Genomic DNA, 26,788 nt, shown 5'->3' with positions numbered 1-26,788 from the left:
AGCGGAGTAAAGGATTTTAAACCTCATTTAATTACTGTCATCATAAACTATCACTGAGGTCAGGGTGCACCATAAATGGCAATGCAATATTTGCGAGAAGAGCATTTCACTTTTTAATAGCTTGCTTTTATAGTGAATAAAAAGCATGCGATTTTTGTTTTCTGTGATTAAATCTTAACAGCCTTTTGATAGCTGGGTTTTTTTTTTTTATTTTATTTTTTCAAGGAAAATAATGACTGCTTTTAGGATACTAGTTAACGGTAACCCTTTTCATAGTCACCCCAGACCCCCTTCTGTGTTTTATCCACAGTGCATCGTGAACGACTGCTGTTATGGACCACTGGTAGACTGCATCAAACAGTATCCTTTCCCATAAAATTTTAGGTGCACAATTGACGAGCTCAGACTCAGTGGAGGAGATGCGTCTAGCTTTAACCTGACATAAAGTTCTGCTTCACAAAACACATTTCATACCCTTCTACTTTACATTCAATCAACTGGAGGGTCACTGCAGACCATCCTTTTCTACAGCTTAAGGAAAATCAGATGGGCCACGGGAGGCTGTCAGTTCAGCAGTTGTACATTCACACGTTATCTCAAACTGCTTCGTTTTCAGGGAGTTTAAAGGGACAGAATCATGAAGCACGTGGCCTACTGTCTGGGAATGTCTCTCACCAATCCAGTGAACACTGAAAAAAGAGAGAACGAAATTCCATACAAAAGGAGCCAAATTCAGTTGAGTTCCCTAGAATAAATGTGGAGCCTGGAGTTAAAGGAGGAAGTGATTAAAATGCCACGGAGGCCATCGCTTTTGAAAGGGCAGTAGATTCTTGTTGCTTAAATGCTGATTACAGCCCAAGCTGCCATTTGGATCCCTAATAAACAGTTTGAGAGAAACCAAGCTAATTTTTCCCTCTGGACTGAATTTAAGGCTATAAAAACAGGTGTCCAGTCACTCTTCATTAGAGACATGAGATTACTAAAGAGTTAATACTTTCTTCTCGAAACGGGATTTGAGCAAACATTCACTACTTCATGAAGTAGGACGTTATCCACCAATACCTTTAGCATTACTGTGGCAGTGCTGAGAATTTTGATACCCCTTGGTGGAAAAATGCTATTTAAAGAGTAAACAACTAGTAATTTTTTAAATGAAAATCCTATTCCACCTGAGTCCATGTGTCTCACATTTCTTAATACTGTAAAAGGCCTTCCTAGTATAGGTTTTGTGAGTATGGGTAGCACTCTGACTATTTGAGACTCAGTGTGACTAGTCAGGAAGCTTTGTGTTGAAAGTCCTGTGTGTGTGTGTGTGTGTGTGTTAATATCCCGTCTTGTTTCACAAAGTCTTAGACTCCGTAAAATTTTTGTAAAGAAACTCATTTTCTTTATAAAGTTACCCTTTGAAAAACAATCTTTGAACAGAGCCCTCTTGTAAGAATATTCACTACCTAAATGATAGTCCTTTATATATTTATTCTTTAAGTGTGTCCCCCCCACCACCAATGTAGTTTAAATTAATAAAATCACAGCCCTGCCATAAGCTTGCCTTTTTATTAGACCAAAGTGAAACTATACTTCTATTTTCAGTATAAAATTAATGATAGCATTAGAAATTGTAGGAGTGCCAACCTCATGTTGCTACAGTGATAAAGTTTAGCACATTTGTATAACAACTAACACCATCTCAGAGTATCTGGGGCGGAATTACATGTTAATTTTAAAGCACATAAAATAGTTAAAAATCAATTTAAAGTTAAGGTTTTAAAAGCATAATGTCTTTTGAAGGATTGCATATTGATTTTAAATATAACTATCTAATTATATATGCATGGACTAAGTATGAAGTCAACTGCTTTGTAAATGCCAGGAGGCTATTTTTCAGTAATAGTTGAGATGCTTACGGGAAACTAGATTGCTGTATTGCTGGCTAAGAAAATGGCTTGTGAGGTTATTTACAAGTTTTGCCCCATGGTCACTGCCATACATCAATAATAGGTATTATTATAGACAAAGTCTAAGTGTTTTCTGCTTATAGAGCATTATAAATTCTGTTCAGAGTATTTTCTTTACATTTTTGCCATCATTCACTTTTCCTTTTTTGGCTGTGTTATTGCCAATAGAATTTAATGTAGTACATGGTTTCAATTGATAAAGATAATGATGTATGTCTATAAATTGCATTCACTGACTAGATTATAATTTTGCAGTTCCATTATGCCTATTGCCAGTAAAATTACTGTTTTTATAAGCTTTGTTTTCTAGACTTTGTGTTTTTTATATGTTTATATTAAGAAAAGCATAATCAAGAAGCATGTCTTTGCAAAATTTCAAATCGGTGATTGCTTTCACCACACAAAATAAAACAAGCTGGGAAATTTATAGAGAACTGATTTTATTTTTGCACCGAGGTAGTAGCAGTTTCGTGTAATGTAAATATGCTTGCATAGATGTTTCCTAGATGGATCCACAGGAATTACTTTATTTCACACTGAATAAAAATTAGTAGTTTTCCGTGTGAGCGAAAATGCTATTTGTATGTTGTTCTGATAATTTAGTAATGTTTACATTGCTTACTGTCGGTAAATTACATCATTTTGTGAGAAAGAAAGTACACATTTAGTAAATAGAATAGGTGCAAAATCTTTTTACTCCATTATGTAAATGTTACATGTAGACATTTGTGTAAGTAGAATAAAGTAAATTGGTCATTTACAAATAAGACATCACGAAAAGCACGGTAGCAAAGAGTACATACATTGTCATTGTGCTTTCTTTTTTTTCTTTTGGTGTCTTCTACATTTTTTCCTGCACAGCCATGTCCATCCACACCTTTCCTGCCACAGATGTATTCACGGACACAAAAGGTGTGAGAAACCAGCCAGTTCACCTTTCCAAAGTGTGACTCCAGGACCCAGCTATTACCCAAAGACTTAAACTGAGCACCAAGGAAAGAGGTTGATGCAGGAAGCTTAAAATGCTGTGGGTTTCATTTCTGTACCATCAGTAACCTCCGTTTCATGATTCAACATTTGAGATGTGAATAATTTACAACAATAAAAGTGAGAGCGCATTTATGTGGATTAGAAGTAAATAATTTAGTTCTAAAATGCGGGATGCCCCTACTAATGAGAAACCATTGAGAGATCTTCAGCAGATGTCTTCAGTGGACTCTGCAAATGTGTGAAAGTTTATGATTTGAAAATTTGTTCCTTTATTTGTTTTTTTTTTCTAGTTAGAAATTAAATAAGCACAGCCACGTGCATAGTGGGGAGAGGGAACAACAGAAGGAAAAATGCAGTTATGAGTTGGGGCATTTTGATGGTGGACATGAGTGGCCTCATCTCTTGAATTATGATTTAAATGGTATTAACCTGTATGTGTTGATAAAGGGCAGATGATTCTCTAGGAATTTTTTTTTTTAACAAATAATGCATAAATTTTATTTCATTTAAATTGGACTCTTGCAGTGCATGATGGGGTAAGCTGAGGAGCGGTGTGACCATATTGACTTACCCAATGGAGAATTAGATAATTACTGCCAAATGCACTTGATAGAGTCAAAGTACCAGAATAGGATTACACTCCTTTTCAGACTTTGTGCAAGCGCATCCTTTTGGAAAATATAGCAGAATTCCAACTTCCATTCCTTTTTTTAAAGATTTTACTTTTAAGTAATCTCCACACCCAACGTGGGGCTCGAACTCACAACCCTGACGTCAAGAGTCACTTGTTCTACCAACCGAGCCAGCCAGGTACCCCTAAGTCCTATTCCTGATTTAATTATTTACCAGCCATGGGACCTTCAGCAAGTTCCTCAGCCTTCTTGAACTTTGCTTTCCATATTTGTAAAAATGGGACTAAGAGTAGTACCTACTCATGTGGTGGTGGTGAAAGTTAAATTAGATGATACCCCAAGTGGAAACGCAAATTAAAACTACAGTGAGCCACCACCTCACACCTGCCAGAATGGCTGTATCAAAAAGACAAGAAATAACAAGTGTTGGCGAGGACATAGAGAAAAAGGAATCCTTGTGCACCGCTGGTGGGAACACACACTGGTGCAGCCACTGTGGAAGACAGTATAGAGGTGCCTCAAAAAATTAAAAATAGAACTACCCTATGATCCATCGATCGCACTACTGGGTATTTACCCCCAAAATTCAAAAACACTAATTCAAATGATCCCTGCACCCCATGTTTATAGCAGCATTGTTTACAACAGCCAAGATACGGAAGCAGCCCAAGTGTCGGTCAACAGGTGAAGGGATACGGAAGATTCAGTGTGTGTGTGTCGTACGCGTACACACACACACACACACACACACACACACAAACACACACACACAAAACGGAATATTGTTCAGCCATAAAAAGAATGAAATCTTGCCATTTGCAAGGACGTGGATGGATCTAGAGAGCATAATGCTAAGTGAAATAAGCCAGCCAGAGAAAGACAAATACCTTATGACTTCACTCATACGTAGCATTTAAGAAACAAAACAAAGGAAAAGGAGCCAAGGAAAAAAAAGAAAACAGAGAAAGAGAGAGAGAGAGAAACCAGGAAACAGACTCTTAACTTTGAGAACAAACTGATGGTTACCAGAGGGGAGGTAGTGGGGGGATGAGTGAACTAGGTGATGGGGATTAAGGAGTGCACTTGTCGTGATGAGCGCTGGGTATTGTGTGGCACTGTTCAGTCACTATATTGTACACCAGAAACTGACATAACACTGTATGTTAACTCTACTAGAATTAATTTTTTTTTAATTAAATTTTTTTGTTTTAAAAGAGGGGCACCTGGGTGGCTCAGTCAGTTAAACATCCGACTCTTGATTTTTGGTTTGGTTCATGATCTCACGGCTTGTGGGTTCGAGCCCCATGTCAGGCTCTGTGCTGGTGGTGCAGAACCTGCTGGGGATTCTCTCTCTCCCTCTCTCTCTGCCCCTCCCCCACTCACACATGCGTGCTCGCTCTCTCAAAATGAATAAATAAACATTTAAAAAATTTTTTAAAGAAATGCTAGGCTGGGATGGCAGCAGAGGAAGTCGTAAAAATTTGGCAAGTATCATATTTAGTTGTAAGTTGGCACCAACAAGAGCTACTGACGAACTGAGAGGAATGTGAGAGACAGGTAGGAGTCTAGGACACCTACATTTTGGTTTGAACAGCATGGAGTTGTCAACGACTAAGACGGTAAGGAAACAAATGGCGTGTGCATATATGAGTAGCTGAATGTAGTGAGTCTGTGACACTATAACAATAAAATAAGCAAAGTTATTGAGGAATTCGCCCACAAAAACGATGATACCCCCAGTGTTTAGCACCAAGGCTTAGTCTATGGTATTTAAGAACTGTTGGCTAGTATCCATTATTTTCACATAGTTAATTTTAATACTTTTCAAGAAGTTGTATGGAGGCCACAAACAAAGACTTCGTAGAGATCTCATTCAGGTCCTCCGCTTTGCCACACATTAACCGTGTGGACTTGTGCGGATTCTTTTCTAAGCCTTGGTGTCCTCATCTGTGAAATAAGGATGATAATAACTGAGCATGAAACAACATACATATGGCACTTAACATAGTGCCGACCTCATAGTAATCCCTCAGAGAATTTATATGTGCCTGTGTGTATCTGTTTCTGTGTTGGATGATAATATGAGTACACTGGAACACACTATAGAAAGACTTGAAACAGCTTCTGTACCAGCACCCCAACCCGCAGTCCTTTGCTGGATGACCTCCTTCCAGAGTACCTACAATTCTCGATAGATTGGCTGTTCTGCTTCCCACCTCGCAGAAGCTCACCAGCAGCAGGCTGAAAGTGAAACAGGGGCTAGAAATTTGGGATACTTTGCCGCACTTAGTAAGTGCTCAATAAATGTACTAACCTGAATTGAGGGATTTTTAACATAGTACAAAGGATGTTTAAAATGACTCCCCCTCCTTTCAAAGAAGACGAAGTACACATCCATTTACAAATCTTTATGTGTCAAAAGGCATGTAAATGTTACAGAATGAGGAAAATTCCATGGAACCATTTAAATGAGGGTGCATGTATAGAAATCTCTTTCCTTAGAGATGTGGGCTAAGTGTGGAAATCGTTGCTATGATTACCTCCACTTTCCATTTCATCTGAAAGTAGAGACCTGGTATCAGCATTTTCTTTTTAATGATCTACTTCCACCTGTGTTACTGTCCTTAACTAACCTGTCCAGTGCCATTGGTCATGAGCATGAAGTCCTGCTGAGAGACTTGCTTCTGGAGAAAAGCCTGTCTTTCCTAGGTAAGTATTACTTACATTCTCTCTAGCCTGTATTATCTCCATGAGTGCTTAAATATATATTTTTAAAAATCTTCCACTTGCACCTACTATGTGCTAAAGGAAGAGAGAACGATGATGATTGATGCTGTGCACGTTATCTTTCATTGATTTAGAACTGAGCAGGAACTCGGTTACCTAATCCCTGTCTATACAGCACATGCACAGGCTTGCAATTAATATTTTATAGAATAAGTGGCTGAAAAAGTGCTTTAATATCTGTTGCAGTATTACTTTTGGTGTCATGAGGTATTAGCCATAATCTAGGCCTGATGAGCAAAAGAAACACAAGAAATATTGTCTCTAAGATGCTTTATATGTTAAAAAGAGTAGCTGGAAAAATTCATGTTGGGTATGTTTGTCTCATGTGTGGAATCGGATAGTTTTCCTTAAAAGCCAGATATTAAGGTTTTATTATTTTTATATGATAGATTTAGTGTGATCACCATACATGTAGTGTGATTTTTAAAAATATAACATGTATACATGGCCGTGTGTCTTTTCATGTGCCAATGTAGGATCCTGCTACAGATTGTTATTTTTTTCAACATGTGAAGCACTAAAAATAAGCCTTGAAGGGTATACATGTGATAACTGATCACAGAAACCATAAAGCACTCTACAGTGAATTAATTCCTCTTCTCCATTGTAAATGTGGTAATTTATAAAGGTTCTATACAGACCCAAGTGTGCATTTTACACATCTGTTTGTATGTAGATATTTAAGTCTTCATAGTGTGGGGTGTTTTTTTAGGAAAAAAAAAATCACAGAATATTGGATTACACGATCTTTGTCCCAGAATGGACAAAGATTTGACCAAGTAAAGTCCATTAAATAGTCTTATGTCAAGCTGGGGAGGGATGTTGAAGACAAGCCTGCAAAAAGTCTGTTTTAAGTCTTAGTATTCAATATTTTTATTAATGAACTGGACAATGGAGTTGAATGTGTTATAAGGTTGTTGATAATTTTAAGACAGGAGATCTCATAAATATTCTTTAATAGGGGCTAAGGAAAGTTGATAAATTAGGACAATGGCCTCAAATTAATGAATTAAATTTCAATATGTAAAAGGAGCAAGGTTTTTCATGTAAGGACAGCTGAAATGTTCAGCCTAGTGAAAGGGTAAATTAGATAGAAATCACCTTTTAAAATCTAATAAAAAATATTGGAAGTAAAAGCATAAACTCATGGCTTAGGTTAAAAAATTAAATATGCATACAGATGTGTGTGTGTGTGTGTGTGTGTGTGTATAGCACCCATATTTCCTAGTTCTGTCCGTTGAAGATAACTACAAACAATGAAGAAACCATCTTACAGAAAAAATCTAATCAGACATAGACTATATAATGGCTCAGAACCCGTTGGAATGGATGACCCATGATGCATCATCATGACATACGTCTTAGAACTATGGAGTTCTGATAGTGTTATGAAGTATCTGATCACATTGATCACTCAGATAGTGGCCAATATAGCATGGCCAAATCTGTTTTACTGTTTTGAAGCCACCAGATTTTCAGGACTGCTTGGTATTACTCTTAGCACCATCTGCTTATGGGTAGTCAGGCCCTCAGCATCATTTCTTTGCTTAGCCTAGCTTTTCTCTGTTTCCTTCCTGAGAACTAGAAGACCCCAACAGGGAGGAAGAGCCAAGGCTTAACTGAGTTCCAGGTCCTTTGAGTCCCTTGGTTCTGGGAACTGTGTTAGACTGGTTTGACCTTGGCTAACAAAGACCATGCATGCAGAAACATGGCCAAAGAGTCATTAGCACTTGCATACAAGTTCAGAATGGGGACTTAATATTGATGGGTCCCATCTAGTTCTCTGTGCTATAGGATCTAGAGATAATTATTTTATTGAAGCATACCCAAAGGTGATACTTAACTGATCTTTAAAATAAATGGGTTATGGAATGTTTAGCTGACTCCATGTAATGTTTTTAAGCATCTCCTTATCAGCATACAAAGAAGTTAATTTTATCTATGCACTTTAAGCATTTTAATGCTGAATTGTTACATGTTTATTTACAGGTTAAAACATGAGAATTCAAAGCCTTGTGTGAAAGATTGTTATGGGCTGTTCTTTTACCTTGTAAATACCCCCTCACAGTGATTAATTAGATATAAAGTACTTTGCCAGGTAAACTTAGATCATTTTATTTTTTTTAATGTAATTTTTTTGGAGAGAGAGAGAGAGAGCAAGCAGGGGAGGAGGAGGAGGAGGAGAGAGAGAGAGAGAGAGAGAGAGAGAGATTCCCAAGCAGGCTCTACAGTATCAGTGCAGAGCCTGACATGGGGCTCCAACTCACGAACTATGAGATCATGACCTGAGCCGAAATCCAGAGTCCGGATGCTTAACTAAGTCACCCAGGTGCCCCCATAGATCATCATTTTAAGTGAACTGGAGAAAAATATTGGCATATAAATAAGCCTCTAATCTGATGTTTTCTTGTTTATATGTATATACATCTTGAATTTTGTTGCAGAGACATTACAAACATGTTTGTTATACTTTGAATCTTCTATAAGCCAAAGTAAGGTCTCTCCCTCTCTTTCTGTCTTTCTCATTCTGTTGGTTTCTAATCTGACCAGTACTCTGAAAAGACAAGGATTCTTTATTTTACATGTTAACCCTCCTTAAGAATTATGACTTCCCCGAAACTTTTTATCCCATTTAAAATTTTCCACCCATTGTGCTCTATATGTAATTTTATAAAATATATATTATATCTGACCTTTTTAAAAATAAATAACCTTGGGAGCGCCTGGGTGGCTCAGTCGGTTAAGCATCTGACTTTGGCTCCGATCATGATCTCACAGGCTCAGTGCTGACAGCTCAGAGCCTGGAGCCTTTTTTGGATTCTGTGTCTCCCTTTCTCTCTGCCCTTCCCCCACTTGCACTCTTTCACTCTCTCTTTCAAAAATAAATAAACATTAAATAAATAAATAAATAAATACCCTTTCTCTGAACCCTAATATTTTTTTTACTTTCCTTGATCCATAATCACATACTGAGCAGTTGCTGTGGCACAGGATTTAACCCAGCACTATTGGAAAGAAAAAAAGAAGAGTCCTCTTCATTGAAGATTTGTGTATACTCATGGATTTATCCGATTTTATAGATTATCCATTTGCACTTCTACGGATAGGTACATTGTATTCAGAGAAATCAAAGTTGAATAAATGTTTACTTTTTCAAACTAAGAAATCTGTTTTATTCATACATTTATTCATTTATTCCAAAAACAAGTTACTGAGTCAGGTACTATCTTAGGAACTAGACATTAAATCAGGTGAAGTCCCTCCTTTCGTGAAGTCATGGTCTAATAGGGAGATAGGCTATAAGCAAATGAATACAGATAATTTCTAGCAATTCTTCAGAGTTCTTATAATTCTTTTATTATTCATGCATTCTTTTCAACTAATTTTTTAATTAATGTATTTTAAAGTTTAGTTTTTTGAGAGAGAGTGCGGGACACTCTCCTCTTTTGAGGAGAGACAGGGAGAGAGGGAGAGAGAGAATCTCAAGCAGGCTCTGCACCATCAGCGCAGAACCCGACATGGGGCTCGAACTCACGAACCATGAGATTGTGACCTGAGCCAAAATTAAGAGTCAGATGCTTAACCGGTTGAGCCACCCAGGCGCCCCTTTTTCAACTAATTTTTGTTGAGCATGATCTCTACGCAAGTTAGCGCGAAGATGATGATAAGCGTTTCTGTATCCTCGGGTGCTCACAGTGATGTCACACAATACCACTTCCAACTCAATGAGAACATAGTTCCATCTCTTGGGCATCTTTGTAGGTATTCACTTGATTATACTGATAATGAAAATAAATGCATTCAAGGCTGTTGTCATGCTACTTCTATCAAACATTTGAAAGAAAGGTACAGATTATACTAAAACTCAAGAGCTACCCTTTACATATGAAGAAAATGCTGCTGGCTCATAAGCTACTTTTCCTGAAGTGGTGATAGAATTTTACTTACTCACCTGCTCGTGTTCACCGTTGCCTTCCTGTCACCATGTGCTTCCAGGATGGCTAGTTGAGTTCATTAGCTTGGCTGCCTTACCACTACACTAACCACTCTTTGCTTTTGGTGGTTCGGCACACAGATGTCTTTTAAGTGCTTACTTTGGGCAGGCACCATTAGGAACACAGGAATAGAGGTTGAATCAAACATGGAGCCTGCCAGGAAAATTTTAGATAAGTTTAAGTTTCAGGTAAGTTCATGGCAGTTCTTTCCAAGGAGAGTTAATATAGAACTAACATTTATAGGTCAGCATTTAAAGTCTGAGAAGATCACGAAGAACCTGCTGCCCACTCCTAGGCTGGGAGGCACAAAGTGCCCTCCTTCGCTCTTTCTCCTTCTCTCCAGCTGCTTTTGGGGAGTGCTTTTCTTGCACGATCCCAATGTACCGCACTTTCCCCCTTTCCCTTTCTCTGTCCTCCCTCCATAAAAAACGGCGCCCCACCTTCCTTGGCTTTTCTCTCCCCCAGCTCACCTCCCCACACCACATACCTGCTGCTGAGTTGTGTGGCTCAAGTTATGCAGATTGTTGTGTTAATCCCCAGATCAGTTTCCTAGGCGTGCAAAATGGTTTGCTGATCTAGTTGCGTTTCAGGGAGGAGGCAAGCCTAGGGTCTCCATGCTGCTCTGCCCTCGGAACTCCCCTCTCCTGGAAAGGTTTCACAGGGAGCCCTTCTTAAACTCTGGGTTGACCCAGCAAGCACTGTGATCATCCATATCCCCTCTGCTAAGGGTTTGTTCCATTTCGGATATCAACAAAATAGAAAACCTATTTTAACTGCTGATAGAGATGTTTTGGCTTTTATCTCTCAAATGATGAATAAGGCCATGTTTTGTTATTATTGCTTCCCCCTCCCCCGCGCCCCCCCCCCCCCCCGCCTCCTTCTCACGGGTAAAGGCAGGGGAGGAAAGGAAAATAGTGGGACAAGAGGCAGGGGAGGAAAGAAAAATAGTGAGAAGACAATAAGACTGTTTGCACTGTCAGGGGGCTATGAAAGAGCTTATACCAAAGACTGGAGACAAACTGTTCATCCCCCGTGGGCTGGCATGTCTCCAGGTCAGAGGGACTTTCATTAGTGGCTTCCGCAGCCACTGACTGGTGCAAATTCTTATTACGTTTGGCTTAATAAGGATAGCTCTGGAGATATTTTATTCTTTCCAGTGAATGTCGCCCTGGTAGTGGAAGCTAACAATTATTTTGACTGACACCTGAGAGGCATTTGCTTTATCCCCACCTCGCCCTCCCATGTTTGGGCTTGCCTTATGACAAACCAGCAGATTTTACGTGGGTGCTTTTCTAGCATTCGTGTATTACTCTGTGGGATTCCAGGAGGGTATAATCTGTAAAGCCAGGTAGGCTTAGTGAGGGATGTCCTTTGCTGTAAAAAAATTAGGATCTTTGTTTCTAAGAGTTCATCTGCTCCTGCTGCTTTATTCCCCACCTGAAGCAGTAATGCTCTGCTGGGGAAGTGATTATGATGTGACAAACGGGGGATTGTGACTTCAGGTGAAGAACCGGCAGCAGGAACAGATGAGATTTAGAGTACTAAGGTTGTGTTTATGTGCAGATGTTAGCAGTAGAGAATAAGGGACTAGGAATAAAACACATGATTATCTAGGCTAAAGAGAACTGACCTGGTTGGTATTTCATAAGGTATCAACTATTTAGGAGTGTCTGGGTGGTTCAGGCAGTCAAGTGTCCAACTCTTGATTTCGGCTCAGGTTATGGCCTCACGATCGAGCCCCTCGTTGGGCTCCAGGCATGGAGCCTGCTTAAGGTCCTCTCACTCCCTCTCCCTCCTCCCCTCCCCCATGCATGCACACACGCATGCTCTCTCTCTCTCTAAAAAAAAAAGAAAAAAGGTATCAACTATTTAAATTCCTAGCTCTCCAAAGGTTACAAAGTAAGATACAATTTTCAGAATAACAGGAATAGGATACTGGAGATGGGATATGGGGAATTGGGTCCTGTTCTTCCTTCCCGAGGAAATTGTTGGGATTCAGGATCATCTTATTCCCCTTATTAAATATGCTTGTGTGTGCTTCTCCCTGGGACCAAGGGAAGAGAACCGTGGACATACATATATGCTGCTAGAACACCACACGCTCCCTGGAGCTGTGACAACAGGTTACTCTGTGCACCTGCTATATAGTAGTCTTTCTGCTCTGGGCCCTTCCCTTGCCGTGGCCCTGGTTAGATAACTCATGTCTGCTGCTTGTCTGCTACCCTGGCCACTGAAGAGATATTGGAACTCTTTTGGTTGTGATGAAAGTCTAATCGAAAAATTATATATACACACACACAAGGAGAACTTATTGGTTCAGCAGTATACTTGGAAAATCCAAAGGAGAGAAGTTTGTTTCTGGCGTGTGTAGAATCCAGAACACAGAAAATAATGTCATCAGCATCTCTTTTCCCCCTCTTATGTTCTGCTTTTTTAAGTGTTGGCTTCATTCTCAGGCAACAAAGATGATCCCTGGCAGTCACTAGTTTGTTTATTCCTTAGACTCGGAGAAAAGTTGTTGATTCTCTTTTGTCCCATAATGAATCTGAGGAAGGACTCTAATCAGCTAGTCTGGGTCAGGTGTCCACCCCTGAGGCTGATAGTTGGGGGTCACAGTACCGGTCACCAGAATCACATTGTAAGTAGGATGGAAGTCCCAAACAGGATGGGATGCAGGACAAAAACTCAAAACATCTCCACAGAAAATTAACTACAGGTTGGAGCGTTAGTCTCCATAAACCAAAGGCATTGAGAGTCAAATCTGATCCTGCTGTAGTAAGATTGGCTTCGTGTGTGTGTGTGTGTGTGTGTGTGTGCGTGCGTGTGTGTGTGTGTGTGTGTGTGTGTGTGTAGAAGATCCATTTTGTGACTCAGAACTGCTACTGTTCCTTTCTTCACCGAGATTGTTTCTGGGACAGATGGAACTGGCCCTGCAGAAGGCTCTAACATCAATGACTACAGCTAGCAGAGCTGGGGCAAAGGCTAATCATCCATTCCTTGGAATTTTGGAGTTGGAAAGTGTTCTAGTGCCCATCGAATGCCCCCTGTTCTGTTTGGAGGAAACTGGCCCCAGGCCATAGCCTGTGCCTTTCCAACCACTTGCCCTGTATTCTTGTTACTCTGCCATTCTGATTCGTCCCTTCTTTTGTGGCATTACACCAAAAGAATTTAGAATGTGGTGTAAAATATAGAAGACTTCTACTTTTGTTGTTCATATTCATATTGCCTGTCTCCACAGCCACCAGTCGGCAGGGACCAGCCTGCTCAGCTCCACTTTGCACTGTCCCAGCTTTGTGACCTCCCATTTGTCTCCTATCTTTAGGGCATTTCAATTTTCACTAGTATTGTCCCCTGAAGACATAAGCAAAGGACGAGGTCAGAGCAGTCAGTTGTATTCCTTAGTAGTAGCTTTGATAAGAGGCTTTGGGGGAAGAGGTTGAAACTAATGGCTGTAATGAAATTTTGGGTTCTCTAAAGATTTCATTTATCTGTGCTGTGGGTCTCCCCATGAAATGCATATCTGTTCTGTGTCTCTGTGCACATAGTTTGCATATCATAGTAACATCTATTACTAAAACCTTGCTGACTTCTTAAACTGGGTAGAAAACTGTGAAACTCTTTGAGAACATAAAAATATGGGATGGGGCGGGGGGCCCATAGCTCCAAGTATTGAATGAGAGTTTGGTGGGGGGGGGGGGAACACAAGAAAACAAAATGCGAGAATAGAAAAGATTCCATCAACACATACGAAAACTACAATATATCTTTTGCCCTTCTTCAATTTAGTAGAAATTTAATAGGTGTTAAAATTCTTTTTATCAAAGAATGTATTTTAGCCTAGCATTTTAGAAGCCTTTTGACAAATTCATAGATAAAAGGCCTGGTCAGAATGTTACTTTTCATTTTCAGGCATTGTGAACTGGAATTTTGCATAATTTTCCTGGGAATAACTGTATTTCTTAACATTTTAAAGTCTTTTAATAAAACAAACAAAAGAAAACCTCTTACTTTTCCTTGGTACTCCTCATGCCCTTTTATGATTCTTAAGTATATGTTAACTAGTTTCAGATGTGTTTTGTTCTCTGACTCAAAATCAGCCCTTTATTTTAGAAAAAGAAATTGTGTAATTAGTACTTAATTGCTTTGGATATTTTGGGGCATTTAGAGGAGAGGGTAATTAAAAGGCCAGAGAAATTAAACTTTCACAGTGTTCTTTAAGTATGTGTAAATTCCTGTTTTAAATACCCTGCAAAGGCAGGCCTGACAACCTAAAAATAAATGAAGACCTGAGTTGCTTTTAAAAATTTAACCTCAGTTTTATCTGTGGATGCAGTTTCATTGATTTTTTTAAAATTTCAATTGGAGAGAGGACCACCGAAATGCTAGAAATCGAGAGATTATGTAGTTCATTTCCTTTTCAGGCACATGTAACCTAAATACTATCAGACAATGGCCATCACTTCTTCCGTGCTTTAAGATCTTCCAGCAGGAAAATAAGAATTTTTCCCCTACTTCATAAATGTCACACATGATCAAATTTAATTAAAAGAGGTATGTGGTCTGTTAGGACCAACTAGAATGTGGTTGAAGCAGGTTTTTACCTGTGTCTTTAGCTATCCAAGAGGCCTAGGTCTTGGTGAGTCATTTAACTCCTCTGGGCCATTTATATCATGTACAAATTGGAATACTGGACTAGTAATCTCTAAGACTTTTCAGGCTCAGAAATACTGTGGTTCGTGAGTCACACACATTATCTAAAAATCCTGCATTTTGTGGATCTTGAGGCTAAGAAGGCTGCTTTAAGCAAGAATATTCTGTTAATTTTGATAGTGAATGCTTGAACTGTGACATTAAGCAACTCAGTAGTTATGAAATATATTGGGTATTTTTAACATGTACCTTAAATATGAGCCTTACTTCCAATTTCCTATATTCACTGCATAAGATAGGTACACAGGATTGGAGGTTGATTTCATATTGATCTCCAACATTTTGGGAAGCTGTACTGAAAGTGCTATTTTAAAACATTGTTATTCCTCTTTTTTGCCCTTTCTAGTTAATTTTATTCTTTTTTTTTTTTTTTTTTTCCACTCAAAGTATGAGGTTACTTAAACAGTCAGTTTTCCATTTGGGAAGTTCAAAGAATCTTAAGTAGCCATTTGGCTCCATTATGTACAAAGAGCTATAAGAACCTCGATGAAATGTATAATTCTCAAGGAAAATATAGATTGCAAAACTGACTGTAAAAGAGATAAAAATCTAAACAGATTGATAGCTATCAAAGAAATGGGAAAAGAAACCAAAGGGCTGCCCACCAGAGTAGCACCAGGCCCAGATTGTTTTCTGTGAGGAATTCTACCCATATTTTAAGGAATGGATAATTCCAATGTTATTTAAAATACTGTAGATCAAAGACAAAAGTAGAAAAACTTCCCATGAGTGTTAAGGAAAGGGAGGCAGTTCCTTCTTTGATGATCAAGATGAACCTCAGAGCAAACAGTTGGGACCAAGGATGAAAGATAGCAGTAAGAGGTATCAAATAAAACCTTGAACTTTGGGCCACATTTTTTTTTTTTTTTTTTTTGTCTCTGTGTCTTGTTGATTAATGGAAAGTTAAATCAGGAGAGAAAATTATTAAGTCAGTCTAGTTAGGCTTTGTAGAAGGCATGGATATTCTTTAAAATGTACTTGTATTTTATTCAGTTTAGCTTTTTGAACATTAAATACAAAGCATATGTTGGTGGTAAGAGTGAGGCAATGAATAGGTTTTAAAAAATGAAAAGGAAACATTTCCTGTTCTCAGACTAGAGGCTTCATGCCCGGTCTATGGAAAATAGGGAGTAAGCACCATAAGACAAGGGAAGGAAGAAAGAGTGAAGCAGAAGGAAAGCAATGTGGGCTGATGATTGAGCATAATCTCTAGATCATGGAGATGGAACCATGACAAGATAGTCAGAATGTAAATCCATACCCAATGGTTTGGGTAATCTAGTGGTAAGGAATCTTTTTAGGCTGGGGGGCCAGGAAATGAGCATAAAGACCAGGAAATCAGGCCAGATGGATGGGGCTGACCTTAAAAATCTCCCCATAGGATGATCCATGGTAGAAACTTCTCCTGGGGCCTAAACCAGGTGAAGAAGGCCACCTGCTCATAATGCTACTCCCTATTCTTGTGCTGTCATTTCCTCTGAACTTTGCCCACATCATTCTATGGGCAAAGTTAAAATAGGCAGAGAGGGAAAGGTTAATACCTGAGGTCCCTGGGTGGGGGAAAACACATATTTTGGAACAATGCTGGGAGCATTTGAAAACAGCAAACCCCCTCGGGCGTAAAGTTCCTCTTAAGAATGTAATAGACACCATCTACTCCCCCTCAGGATCTCCTCAGGAATTTGACAATCAAAATACCTAACTAAAAAAAGTATCCATAAAACTTACGTTACACAAGGGACAGTATGACCAGTTTGACTCCTCACACAATGGAGTCAAGCCAATCAGGAATGGACAACCTAGCACCTAGAGTTATTCAGCCAGTTAGGGTAGAACCTGAGAAGGAAGGAGGGGGAAGGGAAGGGGTGCTGACTAGAACCTTGTACAACAATGACCCTTGCCTAAAGTAGCAGACATTCATTTTCAAATGGCCCCTCTCTGTAAAGAGAGCTTTCCTTCTATTCTTACTTTCTAATCTTATACTCTAATAAACTTTTTCCTGCTGCTCATTTTGTGTCCACCTCTTCATTCTAAGCAGCGAGACAGCGAATCTCATGTACTGAGGTGAAAAATCCTGCAACAATTCTCTCTTCCTTTTTTGGGAAATCTAGGATGAAAGAAACAATGTGAAGGTTGAAACAGGAATGGTAAGGCAGTGAGACTTTAGTAAATAAAAGAATGGGGTAGAGACCCAATAAATAACATGGTATTTCAGACATGTGGAATAACCTCTTTACTCTCAATATATATATATGATATCACTAGTGGTGACACAGACTTCTAGAAGCTATCCTTTGGGTACAGTTACTATCGGATCAACTTCCTACTGAGAAGGCTGGGGCGGGGGGGGGGGGTGGTGGTGGTGGAGAGGGGGAGAATGGAGTGAGAAAGTTCATGGTTACACTTGAAAGTTCTCCACTGAAAGATGGGAAGATTCTCTAGCCTCACCTGATGTTTTCTGCCCATGGTTTAGGGGTGTGTGTGTGTGTGTGTGTGTGTGTGTGTACTTTCACATTAAGTGACAGCGTTTCAATTGTAAGTATTGTGTTGGTAATTTTGGTGCAGTGAACAGGAGTGCAACATGTACCTCCAAAGGGGTTTTAATATGTACATTTGGATTGGTTGGTGACCTTTGAAATTTTGTTTTGAGCTGCTGTCAGAAACATAATCATTTTTCTTTCTGAAACAGATTTTAACATCTGCAAAGGTTGATCAAGCTAGGATAGTTTTAATGAAATATTAATCTCTGTTTTTTAATGTCAACCCAGCTTTGAAAACTGTTCATCAGCTATAGTAACATCACCTCAAGGCACTTGAGTTGCTTTTAATAAATGTCTTTTCCAGTGAATATTCTTGTTGTGGCCAGTGTATCGAGAGGATAAAAATTTTTCCCAGTCTGGTTCATCTGCAGTCCAGTCTTCCAAATTCTCTTGTTTTTAAAGTAAAATTACTTAAATTTGTATTTTCTTATCTCAGTAGTTAAGATTTTTTATATTTCAAGGAGGGGAGATTGTTGTGAATTCTGGCATTAATCCTTCAAAGTCTGGATAAAGGACATTGGCTTTTAACAAAATTTAACTTAAATATCTAGTTTAAATATGTCTTGTCATTAAAAGGTTATTTACGTTTAAAATGCTGACCTTTCAAGATGTACACAAGAGTGTTCTAAAACAGAGTTTCTGAACATTGGCCATGAAACCACTGTCTTGGGCTGACAAATGGATTGGAAATAAGCTACCCAACACTGGGAATGGGCCATTAATTTTAATCAAAGGTGATGCAGGAAGGCGAATGGGATGCATGACAATGTCAACAGCCCAGTAGGTGTTAAGAGACCACACAGCCTTCCTTGTTACTTGGTTGGGCCATTAGTTGAGGTTGGGTGAAGACAGAAAGCCATGTCTGGAATTGAATGACCAGGTCACTCCAAAATCTAATGGAGAACTCTTCATTTCAGAAATCACATTGTAATGCCATTAGAAGTCAAGGACAGCATTTAGAAAATACTGGAAGTTTTTTTTTTTTTTTTTTTTAAACCAAGCACCTTGCTAGTTTTTTCCAACTTTCTCAGGCCCCCTGTTTTCCTGCCTCCCTTCCTTCTGAATGGATCATTGATATTTACAGAGGATCAAGAAATCGAACAGACTTACAAAAAAAATCTCAAAGCCTGTTTGCTTTTCAGAATTACATATTGTTAGTTGTAAAACTCTGTTAAATGCCAGAAACAATAGCATACCAAAGGAATTAAGCAGGGCAATTAATTCTCTGTAGTGATCTTATTGTCCTTGTCCCTTTCTGTGTTCTTGTGTGTAGGGATAGTTTTACTAATTGAAACTAAACTTTCTTAATTGCTCTAATGAAAACATTTGCTTTATAATTGTAAAGGCCACTGTGCTTGTGCCTCACTGTAAATTGCCAATATTGGCTGATAGCATTAGTGATATTCATAGTGGTGAAAGCCTTTTCTTTTAATCAGTAAGTATATTTCATTATTTTGAGTATTTTCAATTACAAAAAAGGTAGCAGATGACAGCTTGAATTAATGATATTTATAATAAAGACATAAAAATGCAGAAGGGACAAAGAGGCATTTTTTTTAATCTATGCTTCAGGTTTGTTAAGAAAGTTCATTTATTCTGACACCGCATTGCATGCCTAAGAAAGATATGTATGACTGCATTAGTAATTTTTATACATTTTTAAGAAAAAAAAAGCAATTATATTGCTGTCTTGTTAATGGAACACTGTTAGAAGTAACAGTATTTGTTTTTCCTGTAGATGAAGATCAGCTCCGTGCCAAGGGTTATGACAAAACACCAGACTTTATTTTACAAGTTCCAGTTGGTAAGTCCTTAAACTCTCTTCTGCATTTTTTTTTATAGAGAAAGGGGGTGTGTTTCCTCCATAGACTTTTTGTTTTGTTTTTTACTTTTTGTTAATATTAGCAAATGTAACCAGAGTAGATTAGCTTTAAATGGGTGAAATTGTTGGAAAGGATTGTTTTACAATTACAGACAATAATAGATTCAGAAGAAATCTCTGCCTTGAAAACGTTTACCTCAATTTGGGAAATAAGCATATCCTCTGAAGACATTTGGGGTGCCATCTTCAAGGCATCTCTCTCAATTCTGAATTTTTCCATGTGGTTCTGTTGAGAAGCCAGGCTGGCTTGCTTTGGTTTGCTTTCCCGTTACTTGCCCACTTACAGAGGCAGTGTCAAAGTAGGAGAGGTGCTTTCGAAGAGGATGATGTAAATCAAAGGGATATGATTATTGCATTAATGTTCCTCATAAGGAACACATACAATGTGTTGTTTTCTAATTACATCCGTAGATGACAGCGAGGGCTAAGCCTCCGCTTGCTAATTTGAAGTACAGAGAGGCCTAGACAGAGTTCAGTATTTTCAGTCTTCCCTTCTCTTTGCTCTGTATTAGTAATGCTTTGTCCCTTAGCTGTAGAAGGGCACATAATTCACTGGATTGAAAGCAAAGCCTCATTTGGTGATGAATGTAGCCACCATGCCTACCTGCATGACCAGTTCTGGAGCTACTGGAATAGGTAAGGTCCCATTATTTTTCTCTTAAGATAAACGATACTCAGCTGAAATCTCATTAGAAAAAATATTTTGTTTAGCTGGTAAAAATGCTCTTAGCCTTTGTTTCTGGTAAGTACAGAGACTTGATTAATGTATTCATTTCAGATAATTTAAACTTCTCTGCTTTCATAATGTTGCTTCATTTTTTATAAGTAAAAATCTCTGCATAAGGTCAAAATTAGTATATACTCCCACATTCCATTTTATAGCGATAATATTGGCATCACTAAAACCAGAAGTAATAAGATATGGGGTGTATTACGATATCGACACTAACTTTTTTTCTTTTTGATGTGAAATTTATGCATACTCTCAGACCTTTAAAAATACCTTACCCTTAGCTCTGTGAGGATAGTGTACAAATGATGTGAAAGATCAAAATGATTTACCTTCCAACAGAAAACAGTTTACCTACCAACTTCAAGGCATGGAAATCTTAGTGATTAAGGGAAAAGGTCGGAGGGTCGGAGGGGAGGATGCTTTTGTTATTGAATACCCACCATTCAATATGTGCCTGGGCCTCCACATTCTCTGTTAATCTTCACAAGGAAGTTACTTCTCCTACTTTATACATAACTGATTCTCAGAGAGAAAGTATATGCCTTACAGTTAGTTATCATGCATTTGTCTTTCTCACTCCCAAACCCATGCCCTCTCCAGCGCCTCTCTGTAGTCATTTATAGTACCACTGTTGAAACGTTGGCTTTTTCTAGTATTGAAGTCCCAAGTTTTCACACCACACATTTTCCCCCCCTTAGAACAGGAGGTAGGGCAAGCAGTAACCTTCCTAGATTAACTCTGTTCCTCAGTCACTGGCCAAGAATACAGTAAGATGACGACACTGGCCCAGATCATTAAGGAATGAGACAGTAACATCTGTGGACAATAGTCTTGTCCTGGGGAAGAAAACAAAACAAAACAAAACAGTGACAGGCTACAGAATTTGGTATCATATTGTTACTCAGCTTTACAAAAGGCCAGCAGACCTCGTCCGTGACAGCTGTGCTAAACTAAGCCCACTTTTTGCCATGGTAACAATGATCATGACAAAATGCTGAATGTAATGGCTTTCTTGATTTTCTTGTGTAATTGTGCGTAGCATCCGAGCTTTACTTTACAGGGATGGAGGAGGAAAGTGCAAAATGTTTTAGAAATCAATGCTGCTTCAGCGTTCCCTGTCTTTTATTCAGCCATTATTCAAATTAGTAGTAATGTGGCAAATTGAATTTTAGATTTTTAGCAATTTTCTGAGTTCGAAATAGTAAAGAAAGAATCATCTTTGATGCTATAGGGAAAGCAATGGCAAGAAAATCAAATTGTGTAAGTTTAGTTTGCTAAAGCATTTTTAAAAACTGATAAAATCATTATGCACGGAGACCGTGTCCCCACTTTGGTGCTGGTCAAGCCTTTCATGGGGAACAATTACAAATTGAATTCCAAAGAGTAGAGCTTGCTTAAAAATTCCAAAATCATATTTTCTTTCTAAAATAACTCTACATGTATTGAGTGCCTACTGTGTACCTAGCACTCTCTATTTTAGAGGCTGGTTAAATAATCTAGTCAGTAATCAGCCTTCTATACATTGTTGACCTGGCTGGAGGACATGTGAGCTATAGATAATTTAATACAGTTGCCTTTGGACTGGATTTTAGATTATTCTGCTGTGTGCTACTTTTTCTATTTCAGTGATGCTTTACTTACATGATTATTGGTTTACATTCCCTAACCATTTTCTTTGAATATACACCAGCTACTGGGCATGATTCATTTAGGGCATATTGTGTGATAAATGAAAAGTAGCCCTTGGTTTTGAATCATTCTAGGTCATCCAAGGAGAAAATACTCTACACAGAATTCAGTAGTTTTACCAAATGTCTGCGGAGAGGCCAAGAAATGGAAGTAGTGGTGACATCCAAAATGGAACACAGAGGCATTGACTTGGACATAAAATTTTGATTATAACAGTGACACAAACTCACCAGTGATAGGGCATTTCGACTTAGCCCATTTATGAAAGTATGGAATCCTACTCTTTATATTTAGCCTCAACATAACTCACATACTAGTTGCTAAAATTGTTGAGAGTGGAAAAAATCATCTCTCCCACCTGTGGATAGCCTTTCAAGGAGGCTGTTGGTTGGTTGGCATTTGGGTTAATTGCTTCATTTGTATAAGCAGCCTCTAGTTAACATACGCACTGTTATCAAATTGTCACTTTTTTATGTATGTATGTATGTATGTTTATTCATTTTGAGAAGGAGAGGGGAGAGAGCTTTACGAGCCAGGGAGGGGCTGAGACAGAGAGAAAAAGAGAGTTGGGGGTGGGGGGAGAGGGAAACAGAATCCCAAGCAGGCTCCATACTCAGCACGGAGCCTAAAGTGGGACTCGATCCCACGGAACCACGAATTCATGACCTGAGCAGAAATCAAGAGTCTGAAGCTTAACTGACTGACCCACCCAGCACCCCTGTCACACTATTTTTAGATTAAACATCGGATTTTATAAGAAGACTGTTCAATTAATATTTGTAGAATTGTGACCTTGTATAAGCCCTTTTTCTCACATAAGTAATTACAGAGCCCTTAGTTCTTAGCTTAATGTTTCTAAAAGAGTTTTCTTCTTTTATATAAGTTGCTATTCTTACTCATTCTTTCAGCACCTTTTGACAATGTTGATCATACCCTGTGTCTTTATTAAAATGTCTTTTCTTGACTTCCAAGAGGTACTCTAGTGGGTTGCTTCCTACCATTCCAGCAGCATACTCTGTCTGCTTTGCTGGCTTTTCCTCCTCCCAGCTCCTTGGGAAGAGGGCTCTGGAACTCAGTGCTCACCCCTCTTCCCTTTGCCCTCTACATTCACTCCTGCATGCTCCCTTGGAGATCTCATCGGAGACTATGGTTTTATATACCACCTCTATAATAGTATCTCCTAATTCTTGCTCCCAGTCCTAATATTTCCTCTGAGTACAAATTTGTCTCTGCAAGTGTCCGCTCATGTCTCCTCTTGGATATCTAATGGCTATTTCAGACTTAACAGGTCTGACGTTAAGCCTTTGATTTGCCTCCTCAGGCTCGTTGCTTCCCCCGATTCCTCCCAAGATCAATTAATGGCATCACAATTTGCCCAAGTTGCTCAAGCCAAAGACCTAACCCATCACCAGCCTACCCAAAAGTCCTCAGCTCCATCTTTGCCATATCTCCATTCATGCCGCAGCATCACCTTCTTACTTGGCATCACCTCGCTGTCTGTCATCACCTCTTGGACGGTTGCTGGAGCTTCCAAAGTGGTTTCCATACATTAACTGTTACCGTCCTATAGTCCGTTTTTCCTACCCTAGCTAGAGTGACTGTTGGGTAATACAAATCAGATTGTGTTGCTTCCTGCTCAAAACTCCTCAGTGGCTTCCCGTCACGTTTAAAATAAAACCCAAACTCTTTCACATGACATTCAGAGCCCTGCATGATCTGGCCCTCCACCACCCCCAGTTATTTGCACATCTACCTCTCTCTCCCTCTCTCCCTCTCCCCTCAACTAAGGCTCCCTCTCCCTCTTAGACTTCTGGGGCCACACTGGCTTTCTGGGCCTTCCTTAAATCTACACTGCTGATTTCTACTTCAGAACTCTTACTCTGGCTAATTTGTCTGCTTGGAGTTTTCTTCATTTGAATCTCCACATGGTAAACTTTTCACACCATTCAGGTGTCTGCCCATATTTCCCCTCCTCAGGGAAACCTTCCCTGACCACTCAGTCTAAAAGGCCTCACTTAAGTCATCTCTCCCTTCTCACTTAGTTGGACCTTTCTTCCTAATATTTATCCCTTTCTGAGGGAAAGAATAAACATTTAAATAAGCATCAATTTGTTTGAATACAAGCCTTTATTAAAGGGGTTTTCCTTTTGTATGGCTATATGTAGTATGCCCCTCATTCCTTTGTCATCAAAGCTTCAGATATTTTCCCCGGTTTAATTAACCTCAGAAAAATCTGAATTTCGAATGCCATCACCTTCCCTGAAGCCAAAGATATTGAGTACAGAACATAAGCTGCCTCTCCCATGAGCAGGCCCCTATCCCAGGTATGAAACTTGATTAAATAACTCCTCAAGCTGCAAGTCTCTACTTCTGTGGAGTTAAAGGAAATAAAAAAGGCCTCTGAGAAGCAGCATCTGGACCATAATACAGCCCCAAATTCTGTAAGACTATATATACAATTGTATAGAAAATAAATACAGGGGCGCCTGGGTGGCTCAGTCGGTTAAGCATCTGACTTCGGCTCAGGTCACGATCTCGCGGTCCATGAGTTCAAGCCCCGCGTCGGGCTCTGTGCTGACTGCTCAGAGCCTGGAGCCTGTTTCAGATTCTGTGTCTCCCTCTCTCTCTGACCCTCCCCCGTTCATGCTCTGTCTCTCTGTCTCAAAAATAAATAAAAACGTTAAAAAATTTTTTTGTTTTAATTAAAAAAAAAAAAGAAAATACATACATGTTGGGTGCCTGGGTGGCTCAGTTGGTTAAGCACCGCCTTCAGCTCAAGTCATGATCCCGGTTCGTGAGTTCGAGCCCCACATTGGGCTTTCTCTGCTGTCAGCACACAGCCCACTTTGGGTCCTATTCCCTTCTCTCTGCCCCTCCCCCACTCGTATGTTCTCTCTCTCTCTCTCTCTCTCTCTCTCTCTCTCTCTCAAAAATAAACATTTAAATTTTTTTAACTTAAAAAAATACATGCATATTTACACATACACACAGATATCCCATATACATAGGACTATAAATATAAATTGTATAAAAACCATATTTCCTTATGCAATCAATACCCCAATAACCTTTCCATTCTACTTCTATAGTCAAAAAGTGACTTCCTTGACAATTTGGCCAGTATTACTAAGTATATTTTCATATTCTGATGGTGACAGGTTTAAAAAAAAAAAAAAAAGAAAAGAAAAACCAATTCTATAATCTGAGTCCAAATTACATGCATGGGTTCTGTATATACACGTGGCCTTTCAGAGACATAGGAGTAGACACCCTGTGCTCACTTTTAGTGTTTGGAGATAAAGTGGGTCCGTCTGAATGAAAATTTTAAGTGACGCTAAATATCAAAGATCTGCCAGCAGCTAAGGCAGCACGTGAACAGTGCCCAACAACTCCTGATCAAGAAGGTGGGAATCCCAACCACAAGTTCAGCCCTGCCATCTGCCATTCTGGACACACTCTGGCACACTGTCACCAGTGGCATCTATTACAAACTACAGTGCACTTTGCATGTATTACCTCTTTATTTCTCTCAAAGAGGATCGAAACTTACTGACTGGCAAGGACAAGTCAAAGTTTTGTTTCAACATGATTTTCCAGTGTAGTGATCCTTGAAACGATGGGAGGAATCTCTCCTGTTCTTGAGTTTGAATCCAGGCTATGCCACTTTCCAGTCCCATGACTAGGAATGACTTGCTTAACCCTCCTGAGTCTTTGTTTTCTCCAATAAAATGTCAGTAATCCCATCTTGACCATGTCGTGATGAAGACCAGTTATTTAATACACATATGCCACTTTTTAAAAACTTTTTTTTAATGTTTTTATTTATTTTTGAGAGAGACACAAAGAACTAGTGAGGGATGGGCAGAGAGAGAGAGAGACACACAGATTTCGAAGCAGGATCCAGGCTCTGAGCTGTCAGCACAGAGCCCAACATGGGGCTTGAATTCACAAATTGTGAGATCATGACCTGAGCTGAAGTCGGACGCTTAACCTACTGAGCCACCCAGGCGCCCCACACATATGGCACTTTTGAAGCACCTAGTGGTCAACAAATATTCATTCCTGTGTCTCTTTTTCCTGTATATCACTGTCTGATGGAATTTAAAAGTGTTCCGAGTGGACATTTTTATTTACTTTCTCTGCCAGATAAACTCCTCTTCAGCTATTCAGCTTGGCTGACGTGTCTTTGGGAAACCTTCCTGCATTCCAGGGTTGGGTTTAGTACCCACCCTGCATTCTGCTGCTAAGTTCATAGCATGTGTCAACTATTGAAATTTCTTGTTGACCTGTCACCTTCCTCCAGTTAATATTGAGTTTCATCTTATCTCTATGTTTTATCTGCCATCAAAATGCCCAGAATCTGGTGGAATGCCTGGCTGGTGGTGGTGCCAGTAGGTGGTCAGTAGATATTTATTTGACCAAATGAATATATGGGTGAATTTTTTGGTGCATGGCCGACGATAACATTTTGAATCCTCCATTAAGGATTTTCAGACACTGTGACATTATACCACAATAGGGCCCAATTTTTTTTTTCTTTGAGAATGCCACTCTAAGAACTGAGAAAAATGCCTCATTTTTTAAAAAAAGCTTTTCCAGACTTTTCAGATGTATAGACTTTCTCAGATCTATTTCATCAACTACAGCGTATTTACGTAAGGAGTTTTAAAATAGAACACAACTGATAACTAAAAGGCAAACACATATTATAAAGTTTTCTAGATAAATATTTATAATCTCATTACTTGCTTTCACAAAACTTGAACCAAATCTCTCATTTGAGATTTGACATGGAATGCCTTAAGAATCCTGAGCAGAAGATACTTTGTGGTTTCTTTAGGGGATACATAAAACTTGGGCCCACCCTACATTCCA

The 26,788-nt window shown here is 39.1% G+C and overlaps 1 protein-coding gene across 7 annotated transcripts in view; it reads left to right on the top strand.

Annotated features, from left to right (window-relative positions):
- The window catches only part of CDIN1 (CDAN1 interacting nuclease 1), a 215,832-nt gene that overhangs the window by 92,100 nt on the left and 96,944 nt on the right, over positions 1-26,788 (top strand). For all 7 annotated transcript variants that reach the window (XR_006218681.1, XM_042989197.1, XM_007097626.3 and 4 more), the window contains 4 exons: positions 311-360; positions 6,219-6,286; positions 19,348-19,413; positions 20,022-20,127. Coding sequence is in view for 6 of the 7 variants with exons in the window: in XM_042989197.1 (XP_042845131.1) it covers positions 311-360; positions 6,219-6,286; positions 19,348-19,413; positions 20,022-20,127 (290 nt within the window). In the remaining variant the exon portion in view is untranslated. The remainder of the gene's footprint in view (positions 1-310; positions 361-6,218; positions 6,287-19,347; positions 19,414-20,021; positions 20,128-26,788) is intronic.

Source organism: Panthera tigris, chromosome B3 (assembly GCF_018350195.1).
Source record: "Panthera tigris isolate Pti1 chromosome B3, P.tigris_Pti1_mat1.1, whole genome shotgun sequence".
Classification (NCBI taxonomy): domain Eukaryota; kingdom Metazoa; phylum Chordata; class Mammalia; order Carnivora; family Felidae; genus Panthera; species Panthera tigris.
This window is presented reverse-complemented; position numbering and strand designations above follow the sequence as displayed.